This window comes from Clarias gariepinus, chromosome 13 (assembly GCF_024256425.1).
Source record: "Clarias gariepinus isolate MV-2021 ecotype Netherlands chromosome 13, CGAR_prim_01v2, whole genome shotgun sequence".
Taxonomy (NCBI): Eukaryota; Metazoa; Chordata; class Actinopteri; order Siluriformes; family Clariidae; genus Clarias; species Clarias gariepinus.
This window is the reverse complement of record NC_071112.1, coordinates 23292093-23320000: the sequence shown is the minus strand read 5'-3', so window position 1 is coordinate 23320000 and position 27908 is coordinate 23292093. Positions and strand designations below refer to the sequence as shown.

General features: G+C 40.0%; 1 protein-coding gene across 2 annotated transcripts in view; it reads left to right on the top strand.

Annotated features, from left to right (window-relative positions):
• The window catches only part of LOC128535852 (signal-induced proliferation-associated 1-like protein 1), a 64841-nt gene that overhangs the window by 27470 nt on the left and 9463 nt on the right, over positions 1 to 27908 (top strand). Inside the window, exons 2-15 of one of the 2 annotated variants that reach the window (XM_053509922.1) lie at positions 1889 to 3552; positions 3635 to 3765; positions 4240 to 4428; positions 4583 to 4757; positions 8186 to 8289; positions 8685 to 8842; positions 17766 to 18345; positions 19668 to 19942; positions 20459 to 20734; positions 21309 to 21455; positions 22805 to 22926; positions 23361 to 23443; positions 23524 to 23921; positions 27530 to 27733. In XM_053509922.1, the coding sequence (XP_053365897.1) occupies positions 2070 to 3552; positions 3635 to 3765; positions 4240 to 4428; positions 4583 to 4757; positions 8186 to 8289; positions 8685 to 8842; positions 17766 to 18345; positions 19668 to 19942; positions 20459 to 20734; positions 21309 to 21455; positions 22805 to 22926; positions 23361 to 23443; positions 23524 to 23921; positions 27530 to 27733 (4325 nt within the window). In that variant the 5' untranslated portion in view covers positions 1889 to 2069. The remainder of the gene's footprint in view (positions 1 to 1888; positions 3553 to 3634; positions 3766 to 4239; positions 4429 to 4582; positions 4758 to 8185; positions 8290 to 8684; positions 8843 to 17765; positions 18346 to 19667; positions 19943 to 20458; positions 20735 to 21308; positions 21456 to 22804; positions 22927 to 23360; positions 23444 to 23523; positions 23922 to 27529; positions 27734 to 27908) is intronic. The other variant, XM_053509923.1, reaches the window with a different exon arrangement.

Sequence of the window (27908 nt, the reverse complement as noted above, 5' to 3'; positions counted from 1 at the left end):
TTACACTTGTCCTCACACAGTGTTTAGTCTTTGGTCTTGTGCTGTCGTAGCATGTCCACCTCAAGATTTGATGTTTTACGTGTTTTGACATGGTTTTCTGCTCATCACCGTTATAAAGTGGGTGGTTGAGTTACTGTAGACTTCCTCATTCAAACCAGTCTGGTTATTCTCCTCTGTCCTGTCTCATCAACAAGACGTTTGTGCTCACAGGACTGCAGTTCAACTGGATGTCTTTTGTATCTTGTGCAGATCAGCTGTTCCTGAAATAATCACACCAGCCTGTCTGGCACCGGAAACTATGTCACGGTCACACTCAAGGTCAATGAGATCACAATTTTACCCACATTTTTATCTATGTGATTTATTGGATCACACTTTTTTTATACGATTGCCTGGTTGGACAGTTAGAATGAGCAGGGCTTTGGGTGTTCCTATTAAAGTGGCCAGTGATTGTGTAATAGACTACTTTTTTTTTTTTTTTTTTTGGCTTGTTCATATTTTGTTTACTTACTTTTGGTATTTTAGAACTTTCCCATAAGTTTTAATAAATTCCCTAGAGTGGCTGTGGGTCTTATCCCTATTACAAGTCACTTAATGTTTTTTTTTTTTATTCCAGGCTTCAGTCATGCCTGGTGTATCTCAAAGCCAAATGAAATGCTTCCAACGGTGATGGTGTTGACAGCTTGGGAAAGCTGATGATTGTTTTATTTTTAATGCTGTTAGGAAAGTCTTAATGACTTCACTTCAGATCTGTGCTTCACATATTTCATTTCCATCTGGTTCAGATCAGTACTTCTTTTGATTCTGCAAAATGGTTGCAGAGTGTTATAATGAACACAGGAGCAGAAATTCCTTGTGAAAAGAGAGTGAAGTTGTGCTTTCATAGTTGAATAGGAAATAAGAAACCTGCTATTTTTCAGACTGCAGTAATGTAGATCACAGAGAAAGGAATGATTTACTGAATTAAATTACACTGACATGGCACATGTGTGTTCTACATATGCATGGAAATTGGGGATTGGTGCTGTAATCTAAAACAGAAGGTTCTTATACTTTTGCTTCTCCATATTCCCACACTGTGTTTTATTTTAGTTTTTTTTTAGTTTTTTCTGATAAAAAGTGAACACCTCATTTGAAATTATTGTAAAATGTTACTTTTTCTTGACTGGTATTCATAAAACCTTTTCCAGGATTGGTCAAATCTGTGTACTTTGAGTTGATCCTGACTCTCGGATCTTATTACCCACCATAAATATTCACCAGATGTTCATTTAGTTTTTTTTTTTTCATCTGATTTTTGAAGCATGCTGTTATGTAAAAAGTGTATTAAAAGTTGAATCTGTAGTTTTAGCAGAAACCTTAATTTGTTACTACTTTTATAATTTGTTAAAAAAAAATCTGTTTGAAAATGATATCAATTAACCCACTACTTAAGTGTAATGAAGCATGTTGTAATATCTGTGAAAACTGTTTATGCAAGTTTATATGCAACTGGGGTCAAAATACATTGAGAGATAATTGCAGTCCAATGGAAATATCTGACTGTGTTCATTGTGGAAATGCGCGATTCACATTGTGGAAGTCAGTCTTTCTTACGCATACGATATATCTGCCCTCTATGAAATGCTCCTTGGTCACATGATCTGTGCTTGTCAAGATGTATAGCCCGAAAACGTATACTTGTTCCAGTTGCACAATCATGTTATACCAGTAGAAAGACTCATCAGAAGCTTTCAGATTAGCCAACTTTGGATCTCGGTTTCTGTTACAGAGTTCATTATGTGTATTGATACAAACTTTTTTTTATACCATTGAACTATATTTTTTGCCTTACAATAAGAGGAGACCCAGCTGGTGTCACTTCTAACTCTGGTCTTGTTTCTTGCAGGTTTGTTAATGATCCGGCATGACCGTTTCACAAGACCACCATGCAGGCCTGAGAAGTATTGCACTGATGCCCATTGTCTGTGGAAACAAAAGGACAATTCTCAGTGGAGTGGAGCTAGCTTCCACAACCCCATCCTCAAAAATGCTCCAGACTTAAAATGCTGAGTAGGTGAGGCTTCACCATGACAAGCCTGAAACGCTCACCATCTGAGCGACCTGCTATGGGGACAGCCCAGGCCCCGGAAGAATTTTATAATCGTCCGATGCGTCAGACCAATGGAGGAGTAGCCCTTTTGCGTCCAGATAGCGCTTACCAGACCGGGGGGATGATGGGAGTACCGAAGATGGGAGTCAGAGCTCGGGTAGCTGACTGGCCACCTAGGAGAGATGGAGGAACTTTGCGAGTCCCGGGTACAAATGCTGATACAGTAACTCAAACGGGAGCTAGCTCAGGTAGTCAGCCCAAACTTGGTGCTCTGATTGGTTCTCAAGACTCTTTTATGCTTCAAAGCATACAAAAAACACTGCAGAGCAAGATCAATTCAGCCAGTTTTGGAAGTTCCATGGAAGAGCATTTACTCACAGTTGATGACCACAGATACTCCTCTCGTGGTAAAACTAGACGTATCCGGCAACGTAGTAATAGTGACATGACTCTAAGTGAAGTTGATGGTAGTGGAGATAGTGGAGAGGATTGGGGCACAATGGGGACGAAGTGGTCGCCATTGCATCGGGAATATGGCAGCACTTCGTCCATTGACCAGCATGCGGTTTCGTCCTCTGAAGTCTCAAGGAACAGCTTCTTTGAGATGCTAAAGGGCTACGAAGGGGAGAAGCCAGATCAACGAAGCCCAGCACCTGAAAGATTAGCAGAGCTTCTAACAGTCTCTACCAAAGAGCAGGATCTCTTGGACTCTGTTGTAGAGGACTTGAAAAATGATTCTCCTCCTAGTCGGTTGAGAGATCGCGACAAACCCCCAAAGAGAAGGTCCAAATCAGAGACAGGGGGTGAATCAATATTCAGGAAACTCCGCAATGCAAGGACGGATGTAGATTCTCCTAGGGTGGGATCCGATATGGAGGACAACCGTCTTGAAGATTCCAAACCTCCCTTAAAGCCCTGGGTCTGCCAAAAAGGTTTTGCACACTATGATGTTCAGAGCATGTTGTTTAACATGAACGAGGTGATCCAGAACAGACAGAACTCTGCAGCCAAATGCAAAAACACTACTTCTGGTGCCTCTGCTGCTTCAGCTTTTTCTGGTTCAGCAACCTCAACGCTGTCTTCAACACATAGCCTGCAAAGCAGCTCTCCTAGTGGCAGCCAGGAGGAACTTAACACACGAGATAGTCCCCCTTTGGTCCCAGCTGATGATGAGGGCGGCGGACTAGTATTGAAATGTCATTGTTTCTGTACTGAAACTGGTGGTGAATTTAGACATAAAGGAGGGGTTAATGTACAAGGTGAACTACCAGGAAGTGGGAGTTCTAGGGCTTTTGGAAGAGATGAAAATACACTAAGCCACCACTGCGCCAATGGAGGCATTGCTGTCGTAGAGGGTCCCAGAGATGCAGCCAGCTTACTCTGTGATCGGGACAAGCAGTATGTTATCGAGCATGTGGATCTTGGCGCTTATTACTACAGGAAATTATTTTACTTGAGAGGTAAGGCCTATCCTTTGGGATACAGCGAAAGGATGTGTAGCACCCATCTCATATTGTGTGTGTTTGCTCTATCCATTTTCAGAGCACTGGAACTACTTTGGTATAGACGAGCTGTTGGGTCCAGTAGCAATCAGCATAAGAAGAGAGAAGATGGAGGACCACAAGGAGCATGGCCAGCAGTATAATTACCGAATAATATTCAGGACCAGTGAGGTGAGTTCATTCCTGTCACTCTAAACATAAAAAAAAAAACTTGTACATCATTTCGGACTTGTTTTTCACTTTAGTTTAATTGATGTTTGAGGAGCAACAACACTTTTGAAAAATTCAGGTGCAGCTTTTCCCGGTTATTAGCTTAGATACAAGACTGGAATGTATGTACGGCTTCTGTGGCATGTTGTCTCGTATTGTTTGAAAGAACCTTTTGGAGGCATTAATCTCTCCTGACAGGCCACTCAGTGCTGTTGCATAACTAATTCAAGCGTACCAGCACACAGGGGTAAGGCTACATGTAGAAGGAAGTAAAGTTTTTGGAAATCTTTTTTTTTATTGACCGATATGCAGTATCAATACCATCGAGTGCTATTCCTATCCGTGTTCCAAGTGTACCTCTGTGCCCTGCTTGTATTCACTCATGTATAAGGTTGTCTTTGCAAAACAAGCCAATAATTTTGTCGCTTTGTTTAGCTGACGACTTTGCGTGGGTCTATACTTGAGGATTGCGTGCCTTCCACTGCTAAACACGGCACTACTCGAGGGTTACCCATTAAAGAAGTGCTGGAACACCTGCTTCCAGAGCTGGATATATCCTGTCTGCGGCTTGCCTTCAACACACCAAAAGTCACAGAGCAGCTGATGAAATTGGACGAGCAGGGGGTACGTACTGTAGGTCCAAAGGCAAACGATCATGCATCATCTCTTGTTATCTTTGCTAGCGTCCTTCCTGATACTTTGATACTTTTTTTGCGGAGTATCATTCATCTTGTCCTTACATTCCTAAATTTCCTTGACTTTTTTTCTTCTTCTTTAGCTTAGTTTCCAGGTGAAGGTGGGGGTAATGTATTGTCGCGCAGGCCAGAGCACGGAGGAGGAGATGTATAACAATGAAACGGCTGGTCCTGCCTTTGAGGAGTTTTTGCAGCTCCTGGGGGAGAAAGTGCGATTAAAAGGTTTCAGCAAGTACCGGGCTCAGCTCGACACCAAGAGTAAGTATCTTGCTCACTCAGGTTTATAATAATAATAAAAAATAATTCTTTAATACCTGACTAAATGGGGTGTGTTCTCCAACAATCTGTGGTCAGTGAGCACTTGAAGTGCATGTATGTTCATGTATAATTACAACAAATTATAAGGTAATTCAGTCACTATTTTCTTTATAAATGTTATTTTGAGACCTAGCACTATTTATCCCTGAACCGTTTAACTACAAAACACCTTTTATTAACATTTATTAAATAGATAAATAAATAAGTTAAACATATTTAAAGGCCTATTTGTTTTTGAGTTCAGGTTCATTCAATCAAACTGGATAATACCTACAGGAACACTCAAGCTCTCCAACAGCTTGATTAAAGCATGACGAGATTCGATCAGGAAACCTTAACAGGGTTTAGGCAGACTGACTGTTTTCCACACTGTTAAACTGTCTCCTTAACTCAGCATGCTCTCTGTTATACAGTATGGTAGTCCAGTAAATGTTTATTTCCACATATTAGTTAGACATGCGAAGAAAACGGCTAAGGACATGTGAAATAACTGGAACTGGGTTAAGAGCCCCTGAACACCCTAACAACACCTTGTTGGATAGTGCTGAATTGTCAACTTTGGGGGAAAAAATCAGGAATAGAGATCACTTAAACACTTGAAGTTGCTTGGTAAAAAAAGCCATGTTAAAAACCATAGCTATATTAAATAGTGAAGGTAAAAGCATCTCCACACATATACAATGTGATTCACAACTCAGCAACGTTATGTGGCAATAAAACGAAGTCAGCTGACGACCTAAGTGACCAGATTATTGCATCAGTGTAGTTTTTCTTCAATGATGACACGGCCATTTTCCAGGACTCAAGTTGTGAAAGAGTAGTTCGGCACTCATTTCCACCCATGACCCGGCCACAGCATTGTGTTCTGTAATCAGAGCTAAAGGTGATTGAATGAAATCTTGGTGTGTTCAACTTTTTTTTTTTTTATGTTTACCTAAGGTTGCGTTGTGACCATTTTCTTAGTCATGTAGGACTTTGACTTGGAAGCACATTTTATTGACGTGTTCTGAATTTAAGGTCATCAGACAATGCTGATGAGATCTTCAGAGAGGTTTTTCATTAAGGTTTACCAAAAAAAAGGTTAAAATTGCTTTATCTTAAATAAATCTGAATCAGGATTTTTCAATTTGGCATTTTACTTACTAAAATGTCCATAAAATTGCTATTGATATTTCAGATGATCTGTTTTTATCTCACTTTGGTTATGATTTACTTGTGTAAATATCGACTTTAGTCCATCCTCAAACACAAGCACATAAAATGTGACCATGGTGCCTTTCTCTTTCAGTATTGGAGGCTTTTTCGCTGTCTCTCCCTTTGCAGCTGTATTTTCTCTTTCATTCCTTTCCCCAAAAGACTTAAAATAATCCCTCCACAGCCGCATGAACACGGTCCATTTGCCTGAATTAATCTTTTTGTGCATCTAATAAACCCAAGACATGAAGGATAATTCTAAACAGGCTTAATTACATGTTCATGTTCATCCTTTGAAATGCCTCTTTATAATCTGAGTTTCTCATGAGAAATAACCTTTTATCTTAGAAGGCACTCGAGGAGTAGATTCCTTTTATGTTGCATGTGCATGCTGTGGATTATTTTCTCTTGGCTCTCATTAGGCGTAGATAGTACATGGTTTATTTATTTATTTATCCATCTAGTTGTTTATTTATTTTGCATTTTATTTATTAATTTTAAATGCTCTATTTTTAAAATGCGAAGTAGATTATTATTGTGTTTAAAAATTATTTAATTTAACCGAAAATTTAAAGAAAAAGTTATTCGACATTGCTGCATTTATCAGAGAGCAGATTCAGGATGCCTGCTGTGAATGGTCAGCATTGCATGTAACATAAACGAAGGTGCTTTTTTCCCCCTATTTGTTAGAAGGTATTGTCTGTTAGTTACCCTACATTCACTTTTTTTTATTTTTTTTTTATTTAAATGCACAAGACAGAGCTATGATTTAGGAATCAAGAGACATTTTAATCTGGCGGATTTTTTAAATGCAAATTTGCTCTGACATGGTAAAATGACAAATCCAAACTAATGGTTTAAATTATCCTTTCTTTGGTCTACACGCTCCAAAAATTCTTCACTTTTCCTCTCAAGTTAAGTTCCTACCTGCAGTTCACTGTTTGAGGTGCAGATTTCTTTTTATCTTCTCATATATAGACTCTGTTTAAATATGTATCGAATCAAAACTAAAACAGTAAATCTTGCAAGGATGTAACAGATTATTGTTGATTCTAGATTAGCTGGCTTTGCTAATCAGCTAGCACAAGGTCTGGAATACAACATGTAAATCAAAAATCTAGCGTTCATAATTATGTATATTTTTATAAAACAGTTAGTTCCAAGCGAGTAATCCAGTTAGACGAGGGGACTTTAACCATATGCATCACGCCGTGTCACAGGTGTCCTAACTGTCAGGCGCCAGCATAGTTGAAAGTGGGTCAGTACGGTCACAGAAGCATTTTCTAGAAAAAAAAAAAACAAAAAACACATCTGATAATGTTTTGTCCTCTTAAACGTCTTTTTTGTTTCCTTAGTAATTGTTTCTAAGTCATTCTGAATTGCCCCTTAACTATGCATGGTGTTTTGCTCACGGCTAACACGGGCTACAAAACAAACTAGCTTCTAACGTAAGGCTGAATCCAAAATCAATCAATCACAAGATTGTGATTCACTCCAACACCTAATCAACAGCACTGCTTTGTATGTGGAACAAGTGATCGTTCACCCTAGCGCTTTAGCTTTCTATTATAGGCAAACTTGGGATTGAAACACAGATAGTTAGCATAGCTGATATGCTTTGAAATATAAAATATAAAGAGAAACTTATGAGATTTACAGGACTGTGCAACACCCCCAGGTTTATTCCTCTCACCTTTTGGTTGCATGGTTACATAGCTAAAACTACTTTCATCCCTGTTAATTAACTAACCGTCGATCGCCAGCTCTGCCAGTCGTGGCTAGTTAGTTCCGCCGGATATGTGTTGGCTAAATAAGGGGTTAAATTTTGTTGATTTTCACTCTTGTATAAAAGCAATATCACACTCAAGGTTGTGCTGAATATCACTGATCCTTTTGTGTGTCTTTTGTTTAACTAGCTATTACTAGAAATAAAAAAAATATATATATATATATACCACTCCAGTGCGCGATCACTACATGGCCATAAGAGAGACATAAATTAAGAAATGCAACTTAATGTTTGCTGGTGTGAATAAAGTTTTAGCATGTGCAAATAATTTCTCTTTTTTTTCTTCCATTTTTTCCATTAACATTTTGCGTTTCTCCTGTTAAGTGCCATTGAGAACTGAAAAACTGGTGGTGTTATTAACGGTCGGCTACCCCTTCTCTTCTAGCGGACTCCACTGGGACACACTCTCTCTACACTGCATACAAGGACTATGAGATCATGTTTCACGTGACAACCATGCTGCCATACACTCCAAACAACAAACAGCAGGTTAAGCTTCTTTCTCTGTTCCATACAGTATCTGCCCTTGCTCAAGTTCAAGTTGATGATCATGCTTTGGGGCTTACTTCACCAGTTCTTCAACACTTTCCTGAAGATACCTGTATGTCTAGTTGAATTTGTTTGCATAACAGTGAGACAGGCATCATATTACAAGTAAATTACACAGTACAGATATTACTTAGATAATACAAAGCAAAATTATGTTCGTCGTTTGTGACATTCTTAGGATATTATAAATTTCTCTGTGATTCTGTGACAAAAAAATAAAGTACAGTGCTTCAGAACCATGCATTACTTATCACATATATTATATTTTCTTTCAATACAAATCTGGTGACCTTTCTGTACTATTGCTCACAGTTCTTTCTTTTTTTTATTTGTAGTTGTTGAGGAAAAGGCACATTGGAAATGATATCGTCACAATCGTTTTCCAGGAGCCAGGAGCTCATCCCTTCACGCCCAAAAACATCCGATCGCATTTCCAACATGTCTTCATCATCGTCCGTGTTCACAATCCCTGTTCTGACAACACCTGCTACAGGTAAACAATAGAACCAGGAAAGGAGTAGAGATTTAGTTATATTGTTAATAGAGCTGGCCTTAAACAAGACAGGTGCAACATCACTGAGCTGGATTTTCAGTTGTGTATGTATGTATATGTATGTATATATGTATATACATATAACAGTTCATATATATATAGACATACAAACACAGAATTGTTGACATTTTTGCAGATTTATTAAAAAAAGAAATATCACATGAGCCTAAGTATTTAGACCCTTTGCTCAGTATTTAGTAGATGTACCCTTTAGATTTAATACAGCCATGAGTTTTTTTGGAAAACATGCAACAAGTTTTTTACACCCGGATTTGGGGATGCTCCAGTTCTGTTAGGTTGGATGGTAAACGTTGGTGGACAGCCATTTTTAGGTCTCTCCAGAGATGCTCAATTGGGTTTAAGTCAGGGCTCTGGCTGGGCATTCAAGGACAGTCACAGAGTTGTTGTGAAGCCACCTCTTCGTTATTTTAGCTGTGTGCTTAGGGTCATTGTCTTGTTGGAAGGTAAACCATCGGCCCAGTCTGATGTCCTGAGCACACTGAAAAAGGTTTTTGTCTCAGAGATAGAGAGGTAAAGAAGAACCTAAATATCACTGTGGCTGTCCAGGATATCCCTGTACTTGGCCGCATTCATCTTTCCCTTGATTGCAATCAGTCGTCCTGTCCCTGCAGCTAAAAAACACCCCAACAGTATGATGCTGCCACCACCATGCTTTACTGTTGGGACTGTATTGGACAGGTGATGAGCAGTGCCTGGTTTTCTCCACACACACCACTTAGAATTTAGGCCAAAAGGTTCTATCTTGGTCTCATCAGACCAGAGAATCCTATTTCTCACCATCTTGGAATCCTTTAGGTGTTTTTTTATGTGTCTTGCACTGAGGAGAGGCTTTAGTTGGGCCACTCTGCCATAAATCTCCCGACTGCATCTCTGGAGCTCAGCCATAGTGATCTTTGGGTTTTTCTTTACCTCTCACCAAGGGTCTTCTCCCCTGATAGCTCAGTTTGGCCGGACGGCCAGCTCAAGGAGGGGTTCTGGTCGTCCTAAACGTCTTCCATTTAAGGGTTATGGAGGCTACTGTGATCTTAGGAACCTTTTTGTAACCTTGGCCAGATCTGTGCCTTGCCACAATTCTTTCTCTGAGGTCTATAGGCAGTTCCTTTGACTCCCTGTTTCTCATTTGCTCTGACGTGCATTGTGAGCTGTAAGGTCTTATATAGACAGGTGTGTGGCTTTCCTAATCAGGTCCAATGAGCATAATCAAACATAGCTGGACTCAAATGAAGGTGTAGAACCATTTCTTATTTTTTGCCTTTTTAATGTATTGACTGGGGTTTAAACAAGCCAACTAAATTTTTCCCCTAATGTGACCTCATATAAGAAGATACCTTTTCCAGGCAGATACATGTGTTATCCGAGGGTATTTTAGCTGAAGGAATATCAGAAAGCATTAACAGATGTTTTGGCGACCTTTGAGACCTGTGTTGTAACTACTGTAAGATATGGTTAAATATGGGAACTTTAGATTGTTTGGTTATATGTAAGAAATATACTGTATACTTGGGTCAGATTTCCTCAAAAGGTACAATGTATATCATTTGCCCCTATGGTTTGTGGTAGTTGGCAAATTAAGCAGGAGAACCCAGGCTTAGCCAGCACTTAACTGATGCTGGATCCTGCTGTGCATTTGAGTCCTCTTGCAGCATCACTGAAATTATTGCAGCATTACTGAAATGGTTACAGAAGTACCGGGTTCATCATATGCACGCTATTAGCCCTACATGACAACATTTAACACTGTTGTATTTGGAGTCTTAATATGTGTGTATGTACTATATCCTCTGTCTTGGTGTTTTGGTGTCTCATTTTTTTAAGCGGGGGAAATCATTAAAAGGCCCTTCATCTCTCTGCTTACCAAATGATGACCTGTTAAGGAGGGTTAGAAGAATCAGTAGTGAACCACTTTATCCACTGAGCTACCCCTGCCCTTTTTTTGTTGAGCCTTGTTGAGTTTAGTGTGGCTAACTGACTAAGTACAGTTAGGAACTTTGCCACGTTAAAACTCAATTTTAAAACCATTAATCACAATCATAGACCTTTATTTGGTTCTGACTTCTAGCTTTAATCTAGAGAATCTGGAACAGTTTGGCAGTAACAAACCAAGAATTTAAATAACCAAAGAAGTCAAAAGGATGCCCTTATAAAAGCAGAAACCAACCTGGAGGTGCAGGCCGTGGCAGAACAATGTGAAGCAGACAAGTTATGAATTTTAGACTTGATTAGCTAAAGACGTTTCCCCATACTCTAGCACCTTTGTGCCAACTGAGGTTCTTTCAGCCTGGACACCACCTCATCCACTTTATTCTTTTTTGGGAGTTTCTATGGCACTCCATTTACACCCCCTCACTAAGGGTCACTAACGCTGCAGAAATTACCTTAGCTCGGGAAGAATAGTCCTAATGCTGAAGACCACACAACCCAATACCTACCAAGACTATTGGTCTGCTGCAATAACATGTAATGTAATCAAGACCTTTAAGTGGCTGGTCCTCAGACTGCTCATCTTTTTAGTAATAGACCATCAATATCTCTAACAGGCACGCATAGTTGTGGAGGATGCTCTCATCTATAAATTTTCCACAGGGCTTACTCATTCTTGGATATAATTGGGGCTTTTGGAAGGATCATGTTTCATCCTGCCTCTTAGTCTCCTGGATCTTGATCTGACTAAAAGGCCACAGATTGTGAGACTCTAGACTTGTATCGGAGGGGATGGTGAGCAATTCTGGGAAACTCCCTGCACCCAGCCATTCTTCCTCTCTCTGCACTCTATACTGGACCTTCAGTACTACACCAGCTTTTGCTACCTGCAGATGTTCCTTAAGGATTCCTTCTTTGTAGAGTGTATTTATAATAGAGATGATTATAGGAGATAGTTGATGACTGTCTTGTGGTGTGGGGAAAAGCATCTTCAGCTTAACATCAAAAAGACACGGAATGTAGTGATGGAGTACCAATGTTAAACGGGTACAGTGTAAGAATGTGCAAGGATATGGATTAAAGGTATTAAAGACAAATTAGGTGCTATGAAGGAAATATCTTGTCTCTTCCTTATAACATTAGAAGATTTTGTCCATTTCTCAGGTGCTTGTCCTTGTTATTTCAAGACTGGACTATTGCAACTCACTCCTGGCAGGTCTGCCTCTGTGCCCTATTTGTCCTCTGCAGTTAATCCAGAATGCGGCTACACAACTTGGGTTGTTTTCAACCTTCCCAAGTTCTCACACACCTCTCCACTTCTCCGCCTTCTTCACTGGCTTCCTGTACTGTAGCTGCTCGCATCAAATTCCAAACACTGATGCTTGCCTACAATGCTAAAAATGGCCCAGCACCAACTTACCTCAAAGCTCTTATCACACCCTGCACTGCACCACTGCCCCTCCGATCCTCTAGCACTGCTCGATTGGTCCCACCATCCCTCAGGTTTGGAGTTAGACATGCATTTAGACAAACAAGAATAAATAAATAAATCCTTCCCAACAGTATTTGACTGATGGTGCTTCGCGGTAATGAACTAGTGAACCGGTGTAAGCCTAAATGTATTTCAGTCTGTTAAGCAATCTACATGGGCTACTCAATGGAGTCTATTGTTGCAAGCATTCTTTCTATTCCATGGTGTGCCAGGAGGGCAGCAGGAGATGCCAAACACCTCAGTGAACTGTTAAAAGTCACTGCAATGACATTACTACTGAAATTCATTGTTTCGATTATCATCGAATCGGCACCATTTCGAGATCCCAAGAAACTTATTGTGTTATTTTCTTCCTTGGGTATTTTAATTCTGTATATTTGTTAACTATATTATTACCGTATACATGCAAAACTGCTGGAATTTCAGACATATTTGGCATACATGACCAGCATTTTCATCATGTAACAGAAATGGCCTGAACGTGTGGTTGCACCTGCTCTCTAACTTAGTGTGAACAATAAGAAAGTAAGTTAATATAAAATAATTATTTACATTCAAAAATAACACTCAACTGTTTTGTCTGTCTGAACGGTTATAGTCTATAGTTTCTGATTATGGCTTCGAAGTTTAGTGCCTTGTTTAGAGAATACTACATGCAAAAGTATTTATACCCCTTGAACCTTTTCACATTTTTGTCATGTTACAACTACAAACTTAACAGTCCCGTTTGCGTTTCCACGTGGCTAGTTGCACACAAGACTTCTTACGACTTCCTTTCAACCATGGCTTTCTTACATTTACATTTAGGCATTTAGCAGACGCCCTTATCCAGAGCGACTTGCAGTTTAGGGTTAAGGCAAGGGCCCAACAGTGGCAACTAGGTTATGGGGTTTGACCCTGGGACCTTCGGAACCATAGTCCAGTGCCTTAACCACTGAGACCTGGTTCAGGGGTTTTGCCAGTCTTCCATAAAGGCCAGATTTGTTGACTGTATGACTAATATATATAAGTTCTGCGGACAGATTGTCCCACCTGAGCTGTGGATCTCTGCAGCTCCTCCAGAGTTACCATGGGCCTCTTGACTGCTCCTCTGATTACTGCTCTTCTTGCCTGGCCTGTCAGTTTAGGTGTCTTGGTAGGTTTGCCGTTGTGCCGCACTCTTTCCATTCGCAGATAAAGGATTGAATTGTGCTCGGTAAGATATTGAAAGATGGGGGTATTTTTCCTGCGACAAAACCTTGCTTTAAACTTCTCCATAACTTTAACCCTGACCTGTCCGGTGTGTTCTTTGGGCTTCATGATGCTGTTTGTCTACTAATGTTTCCCTAAGAAACCTCTAAGGTTTTCACAGAACGGCTGTATTTACACTAAGATTAAAATACACACAGGTGGACTGTATTTACTAATGAGATGACTTCTGACGGCAGTTCGTTCCACTGGATTTTAGTTGGGGGTATCGGAGGAAAGGGTGTTGCATACAAATGCACACCACACTTTTCAGATTTTTTTTTTTTGTAAAACGGTTTTTAGCGCCATTTATCATTTTCTTTCCACTTCACAATTATGTGCCACTTGGTGTTGGGTATATCACATCAAATCCCAATAAAATACATTTACGTTTGTGGTTGTAATGTGCTGAAATGTGGTATAGTTCAAGGGGTATGAATACTTTTGGAATGCACTGTAGCTTCCAGCCCCATCCCTAGTGAAAAGCTTGGCTTGTGACATACATGTCAAAATGATTTAAGCTGTGATGACTGTTTCAGAAGAGCTCTACAGTGCATTCTGCTCTAATAGAATTTGACTACGTGTCTGCTTCATGAACTGTTAGCTAATGTGATGGAAACACCGAAGCACAGAATCTTCTCACGTTTTAAAATGTGTGTTTAGTTATTTCATTTTTTAAATTTATTTTTGTTTTATCGTCTTAATGTTCCTCGTGAAACAGGTTTGAATTGCTAAATGTTTTAATGCCATTATGATAGTCAAATAGTTTGAACGTACGTGTACACACACATCTCCTTTTGACCGCCTCAGGAGTCTGAAAAAAGTTAAGTGGTGTGTGTGTGTGTACTTGTGTGTGTGTGTGTGATTGAGTCTTCTCCTCAGACCTTTATCCCCCTCCCTCACACATGCACTCGTATATACTCATACACTCGTACACACTGGTTTTCCAGCTGAATGACACTACTCGCTGCTCACAGAACCATCCATTAGTTTTTGTCTTAATATTATTTTTAAAGGCTGATGGACTAATTTTATACGCTTGACCAATCAACATTTAGAAACGTGTTTTTTCTTTTCTTCTTTTTTTATCTTCTTCCCATAACACCTTTTGAAGAACACACTGGCACAGAGCTATCTAATGTCCCCGCTTTAATGGATAGCACCTTTTTCATCTTGGACACTGATGTTCTTTCTTTAAATGATTGAGAGGAAATTGAAAGCGAAGAGGAAGCTTGCTCTAGGAATTAGAGAACTATTGTGATGTTCCACTAGCTGCACTCGTCCTTGGCATGACTTTAATCCTCTCGGGCATTGCTTGTCCTTGTTGTTCGTCACTGGACTTTTACTGAAGGTGGGGGAAATGTGACTCTCTTCATTAATTTGCTTTTGTTGTACAGTTGGGAAAGTTACTTGTGTTTGTGTGTGCAGTAAAAGTGTACCATTAATTTGCCCAACAGTATTTAAATTTAGGCAGTATTTAATTGATGCAGTGGCATGTATTTTATGCATGAACCCCTAATAGTATAGACGTTATATAATAAATCTTCGGTAACGTGGCATAGTGGTTAGCACTGTGGCCTCGCACTTCCAGGGTCGATGGCTTGATTCTCATGCTGTCCCCATGCTTGGTGGGTTTCCTCTGGGTACTCCGGTTTTCTTCCACAGCACAAAAACAAGCAGAGTGGGTTAATTGGTGTTTCCAAATTCCCTATAGTGTGCGAATGAGTAGGTGCATGTGTGCCCTGTGATGGATTGGCACCCCATCCTGGGTGTACCCCACCTAGTACCTTGACTCCCCTGGGGTAGGCAAAGTGAGCAATATTTACCCTGGTTTTAAAGTTATAATTTGTCAAGCTTTTTGAATAGCGAGGTAAAAAAAAAGGTACATTTATTATGGATTTAATTTATTTAATTTGTTCTTTGCTTGTAGCACAGCATGTTGCATAAACAGTGCTTAATGGGCTCAAGGACCTCACAAGTCTTGTTCACACATATGAATTTACACCACCGTATTTTCAAACTAGAGATTTCTTTAAATGCAACCTTACAAAATGTCCTAACCCGTAGCAAGAAATCCAGTACACTTAAAGTCTCTTATTTGCCCCCAAAACGATGCCTGGAGCTATTCAAAAGACCGCGCCCCTTTCCCTTTCTTGAAATTGAGCGCATTTCTCAATAGGAGCAAAAGTCAAGAATGATTGACTTGGAGTCACATGTTAAGTAAAGCACGACAGAAAGCGCTGCAAAAGGTAGTCTGTGATTAATCACGAATAATCAAAATATTAAAATGTTCAGATTTACTCGTATTATAAATATGCAATGGTGGAATGAAGAAATGCATGGCAAACTGGTTAGAGGAAAACTGATTATGCAGTTTTATAATATCTCAAACATGAACATTTAACAAATGTTCATTTAAAATACTTTGAATGGGACTGGCACTGCATGCATTGGTTGGTAAGTATGGAGTGTAGCAACCAACCCGGGTCCTTAGATCAAAAATCAACAACCCACTGTAGAGCTTTAGCCGCCCGAGCCACTACTCCCATATCTTACATTTAATGTATTGTTGTAAAAATAGGTCCCCTTGAAGGAAGCTCAAGCACACAACTTTGTTTTTTTTTCCCAAACTTCCATCTAGAAGCTTTTAATAATGAAACATGCCGTTTGGCACACCTGGTAAGGCGATTCTGAGATGAAACTAGGGGTCAAAATGTGTTAACATTTTTAGAGTAATCCCATGCGTATACATACACACACACGCGCGCACACACACACACACACACACACACACACACACACAGACAGTATAAAAGAATACTCTTGGAGATCCTGTAATTGGCTCATGGAGGTTACTGATGTTTGCCGATCTGTACGAAAAGCCAAAATCAGTCAAGAGTCAGTCTCGACTAACCCATTTCTCCTAAATTCAACAGGTCTTCCTGGTTCATTTCAATATTTGCACTCAGGCATGTATGGTTACCGCCTGCTTTCCCGCTCGTTTCCATAAATTTTCATTCTTTTTTCCAGACCGACACTTTTGCCCAAGTGACCTACCTAGTTTCATTTGCTCAGTCCACTTGGTGCAAATATGAGCCGTGTATTTTAAGGGCTTACATGGGGAACACTGCTGTGTAATTTTAATCATGCTTTTGTGACATCCTCATAGAGAATCATTATGTCTTTGCTCTTGTGTTTTTTACACCGACTTACAGAACTCCCTATAGTCGTTGTGTTTTCAGATAAATAAGAGCCTGTTGCTGTGTGTGTGTGTGTGTGTGTAATTCATTGGTGGTGAGCTACCACATCATGAGGCAGTATCAAAAGTTTATAGCCCAATAAAGTCCCAGTCCACTGAAAAGTTCACACCCGTTTTTGTGCAGGAATTCGAAAAGGCTTGGCCGGAACAGTAGCCAAAGGAAAACGGTTTGCTTAATAATAATGGATTTTTTTTTTTTTTTTTTTGCTTTTTACCTCACATTGACCTTCCTAGTACTTCTTTCCAGTTTTCCCGAGGGAGAGTCCACTCGACCTACTTCTTTTGTTGGTCTACAAAGCATGCCAAGCAAGAAACCTGACTAAATAGTGCTCTTTCTTTTTTTTGTGTGTGTGGTTTTTAAAGTAGGTACTGCCAAACCACTGTTCTTTTTCTAGTGGTTTCTACCTTTAACATTTTGCAGGATAAAGTGAAAAAACAACTGAATTTTCTTTTTTTTCATATTTCACCACAGTGACTTGTGTGGCTGATTTTAACTGTGTAGCATCAAAGCATTTAGAGTTTAGGAAATAGTTGTAAATAAACTTGAACTTTTGAGGAACATAGACTTGGACAACACCAGTGCATGGCCTGCATCGCATGTTTTAGAAATGAAAACACTTTTATTTAATTATTATAATTTATTAAATTATTGAATGTAATAATTTTAATGATTTTTAATTATATATAAATAAACTAATTATTATAGTAACTATAATAATAATAATTATATTATTATATCTGTTTTTTCTCCCACATGTTTCTAATATCAGTTTATTATAGTTTTCATATTTACAAAGTAACACAATTGTGTTTAAATTTAAATGTCTTTTAATTTTTAACAGGTTTATCACAGATTTTTTTTCCCCCTAATTATATTAAAGAAACTTTATCTTTTTTGGATTAACACAAAATTCTGAACCATGTTGTGCCCATTTCGCTCACAGTGTGGCAGTCAGTCGCTCGAGTGATGTGCCCTCATTCGGACCTCCGATCCCCAAAGAAGTGACTTTACCCAAATCCACCGTATTCAGAGAGTTCCTCCTGTCCAAAGTCATCAACGCTGAGAACGCCGCTCATAAATCGTCCAAGTTCGGCGCGATGGCTACACGCACGCGTCAGGAGTATCTGCGCGACCTGGCCGAGCGACACGTCACCAGCACACCGGTGGAATCGTCTGGAAAGTTTCCTTTCATCTCTCTGGCACATAAGCGAAAGGAGAAAATCCGGCCTTATGCAGGGGCAGAGCTGCGCAGCCTGGGCGCCATCACCTGGGGAGTGCATTTGGAGGACCTGGTGATGGGGGCGGAGCGTGAAGGTCTGCTAGCCATTTCAAACGAGTTTGTCATCATCCTCGACCAGGAGATCAAAGCCTTGGCATTCAACTGCTCCACAAGAGATGTGATTGGCTGGTCGCTGGGAAGTCCTGCTTCCATGAAGGTATATTATGAACGTGGCGAGAGCGTTTCGTTGCGATCCATCAATAACAACACGGAGGACTTCGGTGAGGTCGTCAAACGTCTGGAGGTCAGTGTGAGCCTTCAAACAGTAATTAAATCTTTACATGCGCAATATTGCTCAAGAAAAAGGTTTTACTTGGCATTATGTAGGGGGACAGGGCATAGTAGATAATTGTCTATACACATACAAGAAATGTGCTTATCAGTCTCGCAGCAGTGGAGATTTTGTCTCTGCGTGCATTAATTTCCACACAGTATTATTTAATGGTATAGCACTTCTAGCTAACGCTAAGTCTAGGTACACTATATAACCAAACGTATGTGGATACCTGTCCATAACACCCATTTGTTCCTTAAATATCTAACTTTTGATATAGTGCTGCTTTTATAATAATCTCCACTTATCCATTAAGGCTTTCTACTAGATTTAAACACCCTAGTTGTTGGGATTTACTCATTCAGCCATTAGGGTTGTCAGACCTGGCATCTTGGTTGATCCATAGGTGTTCAAATAGTGTCTAGGTCAGGGTTCTGTGAAGAAAACGTATGGTCATCCACTTCAACATTGACAAAGCATCTCTTCATTCAGCTTTCTTTGTGCAGAAGGTCAGTGTCATGCTGTTGCATGCATGATGTTCGGGGAAGATAGCACATCTGGTGTCCACCAGAGATGAGGGAAAAAACTATTTTAAAAAATCATGCCCGGAGATCACTTTTCAACGCTTGAAGTTGCATGGTAAAAATCAACTGTAAAAACCATAGCTGTATTTATTAGTGTAAGAGCATTTCCATGTATACGCAATGTGATAAGAACTCAGGATTGGGACTAAACAGCTGCGTGGCCATAAGAAAACCATGACTAATCAGAAAAAAATGCTTTAGTTTGCTAGGGAGCATAAAGATTGGACTTTGGAGCTATGGAAAAAGGTCATGTGGTCTGATGAGTCCAGGTTGACCAGTTTGAGTGAGAAGGTAAGCGTATGAAGCGGTGCACCCATCATGCATAGTGCCCACTGTACAAGCCTCTGGAGGCAGTGTTATGATCTGTTATCTGGCGTTGCTTCAGTTGGTCAGGTCTAGACTCTTCAATGTTATATGGCAATAAAATTAAGTCAGCTGACGACCTGAATCTACTGATTGACCAGGTTCACATCTATGGAGGTTTTCTTCCCTGCAGACATGGACATATTCCAGGACTCAAATTGTAAAAGAGTGGTTCTGTGAGCATGAATCATTCTCACACATGAACTGGCCACCATCTTTTTTTTTTTTTTTTTTTTTGGCCAGGCAGGCAGTGTATAATATACGCATGCTAATGAGTACAATCTCAAACTAATTATAACATCTAAAGGAAATTGAACTTGTTAGCACGTTGTTGTTCTTCCTCAGCTTGTGACTAAGGGCAGTCAGACAAAGGAGATGACTCTGAGGAGGAACGCACTGGGCCAGCTCGGCTTCCATGTGAACTTCGAGGGCATCGTAGCTGACGTCGAGCCCTACGGCTACGCGTGGCAGGCAGGCCTGAGGCAGGGCAGTCGTTTGGTGGAGATCTGCAAGGTGGCTGTGGCAACACTGTCGCACGAGCAAATCATTGACCTACTGCGCACCTCAGTGACCGTCCGAGTGGTGATCATCCCTCCACATGAAGACTCGACTCCTCGCAGGTGATCTTATGCAGAACAAGTATAAATGTTGTTATAGTGGTTTAATGTTTAGATTTCGAAGCTATGAGGGGCGTTCAAGTCAAACTAGGACTTTTTACCGGTTGAAATTTTTCCTGAATGAAACGTATGAATTCTTACAGAGCACTTCAAGTGTAGTAATGAGAGACTTAAGACATTTAAAAGGTGCAAACACTTTAAAGAAGCCTGTGATAGTTTTCCCAGTGTGCCGTGAATTCCCCTTATATTGCAGGACAGTGTTTATCTGTAAAATAGTAGTAAAGCCTAAATATAATTGTAAAAAAAAAAACTAGGCATTACTTTTGTCTGTGTGCTCAGGCCTCATACATCGAGATGTTATATTTGCTGCCTTTGTCTCAATTTATTTTATTTTTTTCCAACGGTTGTTGCAATTTCTCAACTCCATAACAGTTGTTTTGTGGTTGTTAGAACCTCTTTTATCTGCACTCTGTGGCTGGCGGTTAAATTACTGAGTGAGTGTTTGCTTTCTTTCTAAAGAGGATGCTCGGAGATATACCACATGCCACTGGTGGACTACAAAAACCACAAGGAGGGGATGCCCTATGAGTACAAGTTCCCTTTTCGCAACTGCAACGAGAAGTGGCCTCGACCTACCGCTCCTCCGCAGACTGTGGTCTGCACTTCACAGAATCGAAATGTCAGCCAAGGCCAAGGGCCAGCACTAAATAAGGCGCAGAATTCAGACTACGCAAGACGTGGGTCGCTTCTTCCTCGCAGCGTGTCCAGCGAAGGCCGTCCACTGAACGCTAAAAGGTAGCTGTCTGAGCTTGATGAGCGAATATGAGAAGCTCAATATGAATCGGATTCATTCCTGCTTTTGAAGGTTGCAGTGTCTGGCTAGTAGAGCGACATTCAGGTTCAGTGTTTCAACCAGAAATGTACAATCCATTGCATTTAGCCTTTTGTCCCCCCTGTAACAATAATACATCTGACTTGATCACGCTGCAAAAAAAAACATTGATGCAAGATTATTTTATAAAATTGAAAGCTAAAAAAAAACTAAACATGAAATATATTTTTTGTCAATTGAGAATCAACGGTTTAAAAAATGCACTTTTTTAGTTTCCTCCAGCTTTTTGTCATACTAGAACTGCTTGTATCCCTGTATTAGTACATTTCAATAGAATTGATATTCTATAGTTCCCAAGGGAAGCGTTCACTCATGACTCAGAACGTATTTATGTGCATATGCTTAAGTTGGTCAAAATGGCTGCTAATATTGCTTTTAGCTCTGTTAATGCACTCTGGTGGTTTCCTTTTTAAAGCCCTTTATTGCTTTACGTCACACAGCTGACTCAAAGATTGAGAGGATCCTCTTCTCCCCTAGGTATTCTCCAGGCTCTGATAACTACGCCCTGGCTTGCTCCATCGTGATGGGACGGTCTCCGCACACCCGCAGCTCCCCTAACCAATCATTCTCAAGCGACGGCAGCTCCACCTCTACCCACTGGCGTCAGAAATCCAATCCAGATGGGTAAATGATACAGAATAATTAAATAATCACACACCAGCTAGTTCCCAAACATGATAAAACATCTGGCTAGGTCAGAAGCATACCAGTAACAGTCTCGTTAGTCTTGGCTGTTTCACAAGGACGAAACATTTTAGACGACGTTGGACGTGATCAGAGCCTCGATACGATATATGTTGTAGAAATTAACTCTATTGTCATTTACTATTTTTCTACTTTTGTTGCCAAATGATGGATGAAAGCAACACATCTAATAACCAGTGAATCAGTTTGCTAATCGAATAAGGTCAAGTCAAATGTTATGTCATAATAAAGCAGTTAACCGTTCTAGATTTAGAGTTATCATGATTAACATCGCTTACAGTTGTGATGATTTACGACACTCGTTAATGTCATATTGATGGTTTTGTTTGCACGTTCCCACTTGCTGCCATTACTAGGGTATTTAAAGAATGCATTAGAACAGTTTCACAGCATAATTAGGACTTTTCTGCAGTTTTGAAAACAAGAAGTATTAAAAACTGAATCAGAAACAAAGTTGTTGCCGCAAATTGAGATCAAGGATAAAAGGTTGTTTAAAAAAAGTATTAAGTTTATCAGCCATAACACTAACCCCACATAATATTAACTTGCCTAGCCTTTGATCTCGCCACATCCCAGTCCGTTTAAGCACACATGGGATGATAAAGTCATCTATAAAGGCCCTATCTTCATCCCACAACACCCAAAGGATCCGCTGCCAACCTCCAGAGGTCGTGTGGAGCCGGTGCCCCAGTGGCACAAAAGGGACTACCTAGGTGTCATGCTATTCTTCTTCTTATTGATAATTTGGGGCGAAATGTCAAGAGCGACACTCTTTTGTGCCTTCCTGCTTTTTTCAGTTTTTGAGGAGACAGACGACATTGATGACGTCGCATCTAAACAATAGTCTAATACCTTGTTTATGTACGTTTAGCTTTCATATCTGATTCGATTCGTGCTCGTGACCACATCTTCAAGTGTACTCGGGCACGGTTCCCGAGTCTGGACCGCTAGTGTTCTCACTGATCAAAGTGAACCGGACTTTAGGGTCAAGTCTAAAGTATTCAGAAATGATCCCGCTGCCTATTGTAAAAATAGCCTCAATGATGATATAGGATTCATTCTTATATGTGCGTACGCAGAGTTTGTAAGGGTAGGAAAACCCAATATGTATATATGAAAAAACACTAAACATAAGTATATTCTTTGTATAATTACACAAACCTGTCTGTTAAATTGTACAGTAATACTGAATGTTTGCTTCTTCATGCTGTTTAATGTTTGCTTAGTATCTGTTTAATGTTTGCTTTTCCTGATAATCTCCTCTTCAGGTTCAATGCAAGCCGCAGCTCACCATTACCTCCTGATCGTCAAATGGTGAAAGAGTGCGTATGGGTTACACCCAGCTGGATCAGAGTGGTTGAGGGTGAAGGAGCCAGCAGGACACCATCAGGTAATCAGAAGTACTGTTCGGTGTGCTCTGTTCAGAGTAGCTGTTTTATTGCAGCTAGTAGAAGTTTTATCAGCGTTATCAGATCTGTGTTCCAGCTTTGACTGTGCTGGTGCACTTTTATAAGGTTGGGACTTGAAAGGGAAACCAAAGTTTATATTATAACAATGATCACATATAAAACTCTTTGTTGTTCAGATAAAGAGTGTAAGTGGTTTCTGTGCGAGCTCCGAGAATGAGTCCTTCGCTGTGAATGAGACAGAAAACTCTTTGATAAAAGCAAGTTACAAATTTTCTTCCCGCTAGAAGATACTAAGAGCTCACGCCCACACTGCAATTTTATGAGATAGTGCTTCCTTGGATATACTTTGTGTACCAACACACCCTTAATTTGTTTGCAAATCTTTGTTTTCCGTCTCCACCCTTTGTCATTTTAGACCTGACAAAAGTAAAGCCAGTCCTGATGAGCACTGACCAACACCCCAAAGATTTTAACACTTCGCTCTACACAAACTCTAAGGTGAGTCTAAGGTCTGGTCTTATTTATTATTCAAGCGTACTCTATATGAGATTGCATGACGTCTCTGTATCTCACTATAGAACGACGCCGCGTCCATCAACCAGTCGAGTAGCAGCGCACTCTCTAGCCATGCCTCCAGCTCCACCCTTAGCGAGGAGAAGTGGTTCGATTTGGGGGTCAGGCTGGACTCGGACCTGAACGGCTTCACGGCAGTTTGTCCCCAGGGAACTTCCGCCGACGGCGCAGTTGAGGCTGCCTCCAGGAACTTTGACTCTGTTCCAGTTAGCATCAGTTCCAAGCCTAAAGAGAAATCCTGCGCACAATGGGGAGAGATCAGCTCCACCTGTCAGGCCCCGCAGATCTCCCCCGCAAGCTCGGAGACCCCTCTTTACACAGATCTCGCTGAGAACCGGGCCAGGAGCCCTCTGCCTCCAGATACCAGTTCCTATGCTATCAGTGATACAGCCTCTCATTCCAGGTACATCTTCAATCAAACGGCGCATGTCACAATCCAGAGTTCAGACACCTGTCGTTTTGAGACTTTATTTATCTACATATATAGAAGCAATATCGTATAAGATAGTGTGGACATACTGAATTTGTGGTGAGTGCTGCAGGTAATTACGACCATGTTAAAATTCTGTATAAACCGCACAATTGCGAGAATAATGATGCTTTTACAAAGCAGGCTTTTAAACCAGAATTGAATATTAAATAAATGACGTTGCGTTAATTTGTAGAAGGTGTGTCCGGTGAAAAATCCTAAAAAAGATGTCGATGTTGACTCTCTACTGTAGTGGAGACAGTTTAATTTGTGTGGTTATAGGAAATATAGGAGTGCTTGGAACACCTGGCGATGAATCAAATTACACGCTACATTCACATTTCCCCCTTTTTTTTTTTTTTTTTGGTCAGATTGGATTTGCATGTCACAACAGTTCAAAAGTACAAGCGACTTTTATCTGACTTGAATGTCGATGAAGCGGCATGCATACGTCATCTGGGGTCAAGCACGCCTTTTTAAACAATGAATGCCATTTTAAAAATAATACGCTTGGGGGTTTTGCTTTGGAGGATGACAAGCAGTCAGTCTGTATTTGTTGAGGTCCAGACGAAGGAAGAAAGCCGAATGCCTTGCCTTACCTGGTTTATCAGCTGTTGTTAATGCTGCTGTGAAGTCCCCCCGCATTGCCGGTGCATGCGCAGAGGCAAGAAGTCGCATGCATCAGACCGTTCTCATTCAAGTCGCATGACTTTGCATATACGCTATACAGTATATACATCCGAACTGGGACTGCATTTGAACTTGACTCAGATCAGATCAGATCGGACAGGCACACAAAAGTCTGATCTGTGCCATATTAGCAGAGGTGGGTGGATTAGCCAAAAATTGTACAAAAGTAAAAGTAGCTGTACTTCAAAATAATATTACTCAAGTAGAAGTAAAAAGTAGTCATCTAAAATATTTTATATAATTCCTGCTGTATATATATTGTGCATGACGATTTTTATATGTGTGTATATGTATATATATATATATCTATCTCTCTCTATATATATATATATATATATATATATATATATATATATATAAAACATGCATAATGTATATACACTATATATTATAATATATAAATATTATATATTACATATAATTATATGTAGGCTATATGCTAACATTGCAACATTCAGTGAAACAGTTTAACTTACCGCGATATATTTCCTCAGCTTAGAAGTGGAGTTTTTATTTGCTGAAATGTCTGTTTCGGCATACAGTGAAGACACCGTAGTATGAAGCAGTTCTTTTGCACTTTTGTATAAGCGAAACATGCTTTGTATATGAGGCCAGGGGAGTTCATCCTCTTCTAATTTTATGTTCTTTCTCTGTCTAACACGGCTGAAGATTTTTTTCCCGCTATGCTGCCATTATGTGGTCATGTGACTACATGTGGTTATTGTTACCGTGGCTGATTGGCCAAACGGAGTCATGTGATTATTGTTGCTACGTCTGATTGGTGAAACACAGGCTGTATGTGTAGAACAAATGGTAAGGCGAGTAATGAGTCGAGTGTAGCGGAGTAAGAGTAGCGTTTCTTCTTTATAAATTTACATGTAAAAGTATCTTCTCATGTAAAAGTAAAAAGTATGGTGCAGTAAAACTACTCATAGAGTACTATTAATTTTTTTTTCAAAATGTTACTCATGTAAATGTAACTCGTTACTATCCACCTCTGCATATAAGAGTAAAAAAAATCGGTCACTTTGACATTTCGAGTCACTTATGTGAACACAGCCATAGCGGACTCAATTCTTGCTGCACAATTCTTGCCAAATGTGATTCGTCTCCATGGGACACGCTTCTGTCACACGATTCTTTTTTTTTTTTTTTTTCAAACAACACATTAATTGCATTCAATGTTATTTATTTTGTTTTTTTTTTACATTTGTAACAAAAATAAATTAATTAATAATAAATTACAATAAATTAATCGCCAACCCCAATTTTAAAGCCCTTAAAGCTTTGTGATCACTTAGCCTACTAATGCAGTTCATCACATGCGCTAGTTTATATGATTATTATCAGCATAATGTAAAGTTTACAGTGTTTGTGGGGTAGTTTAAAATTAAATACATTTTACAGTATGGAATTTGTTGTTAAAGGTTTTTTTTTTTTTTTTCACTCTTGCTTTGTAGTATACTTCTATGTAGCTTTCACTCTTGTTCTCAGAGTTCCTGTGTAGGAGTTTGGATCAATGCTTTAGGTTTAATTAACATTTTATTTCATTCTGATAAAAATAATATAAACAAACATATGCGATAATAAAGTTGATAGTGGATAAAGTTGATGATAAAGGGACACATTGAGCACATCAAAGGGGGCCAATCAGAAACGAGTCATGAGAATGTACCAGTATCCAAACTCTGATTGACTGATGCGATCCCTCCTCTAGCGTCTGATTGGCTGGAATTGAGCGAGCGAGTGTTGTGATATCATACTCAAGCACCTGCTAATATACTGTATGAGGAAACGAGATGGGAGAATTGATCACTTTGTATGACTGAATCATTCGCTAATCTCTGGCATGGTTGTGTGACTGAGTGTGAACAGTGAATGAGTACAGTAATCTGGGATTGTTTTCAAGTAAAGTGAACACCTGAATGCAGTGTGACCTGAATGCATAGAAATACATGCAAGTGAATTTTCGTCATTCAGAAATGAGATCGCACGTAGGCATGTATGCATGCATTTTTTCGTGCCGCCGTTTTCAGAATACGGTATTTCAGGCAAAAAAAGTTTCCGGTTCCTCTGTAACATGACAGTATAAGAGCGGTATTGGAAGAATGAAATACTTTTGGGTTGTCATTGCAAAATAATCCACGTTTTTTTTTTTTTTACTTTTGCATTATATCAGGAGAGAGGGAATGGGACGTTCTAGTACTACAGCAGTTACAATCTCAAATGCTTAAAGTGTAGTTTTTGAAGCTCACACAGAGGCAATACAGTAAGGTTTAGTTTAATATGCGTGTATAAAGAGGTTGAGACGTGGACAATGTTTTTTTTTTTTTTCTTTCTTTTCTTTGTTTGCTTTTTGCACGCGTGAAAGAGATGTTCTCTTTTAAACACGTCACTTTAACATGAACTGCGCAGTGCTCCAGTGATTGGGGTGTTTTTATATTTAACAAGCACTAGCTTGTTTTTAGCAAAATGCGCATGCTTGCTTCATCTCTGAGAGATGCGAGACCGCAGAAATCACTCAGGAATGCGGAACGCAAGAATCTTGTCTTATAAGAACGTCTGACCTGTTTTGACCTCTAGCTGTTGTGGCATATGACGCTTTTCCCCCCTCTTTCTCCTCTGAACCAAAAAAAAAAAAAAAAACCTTGGTGAGCATGGCTTGCATTTTTAGGTGGTGCAGTTTTCCCTAATCATTGCTTCAGTTATGTTTGTGGCATTATGCTATATGTATCTGGCAACATGCTTTACCGATACATTGGAGGTTCGAGTGGTGTGCTCGCTATGTGCATGGCTTGGAGAAGGAGAGAAGGGAAAGTATTGATTGTTTATACTCTCTTTGTGTCTGAAAGCACTCTGAGTTCAGTGCACTCGGGCAGCCCACCGAGCTACGCTCTGGAGGAATCAGCCCCCTCCACATCCTCCCCCACCCATCCATCCCTCTCTCCTGGAGCCAAGAGCTTCTACCCCCGCCAGGGAGCCACCAGCAAGTACCTGATTGGCTGGAAGAAACCAGGGGGCACCATCAACTCGGTGGATTTTGGTAGCAGTCGCAAGTAAGTCTTGGGTTTAAAAAAAAAAAAAAAAAACCTACATAAGCTGGAGTTCAGGAAAAACAGGGTATTGTGCGTATTTCCCCTGCACTTAGCTCTCGATGACTCACAAAGGGTTTGACCTTGTGAGTGAAATCAGTTCCGTTACAGTAAGAAATGTGCAATACACAGTTCAGTT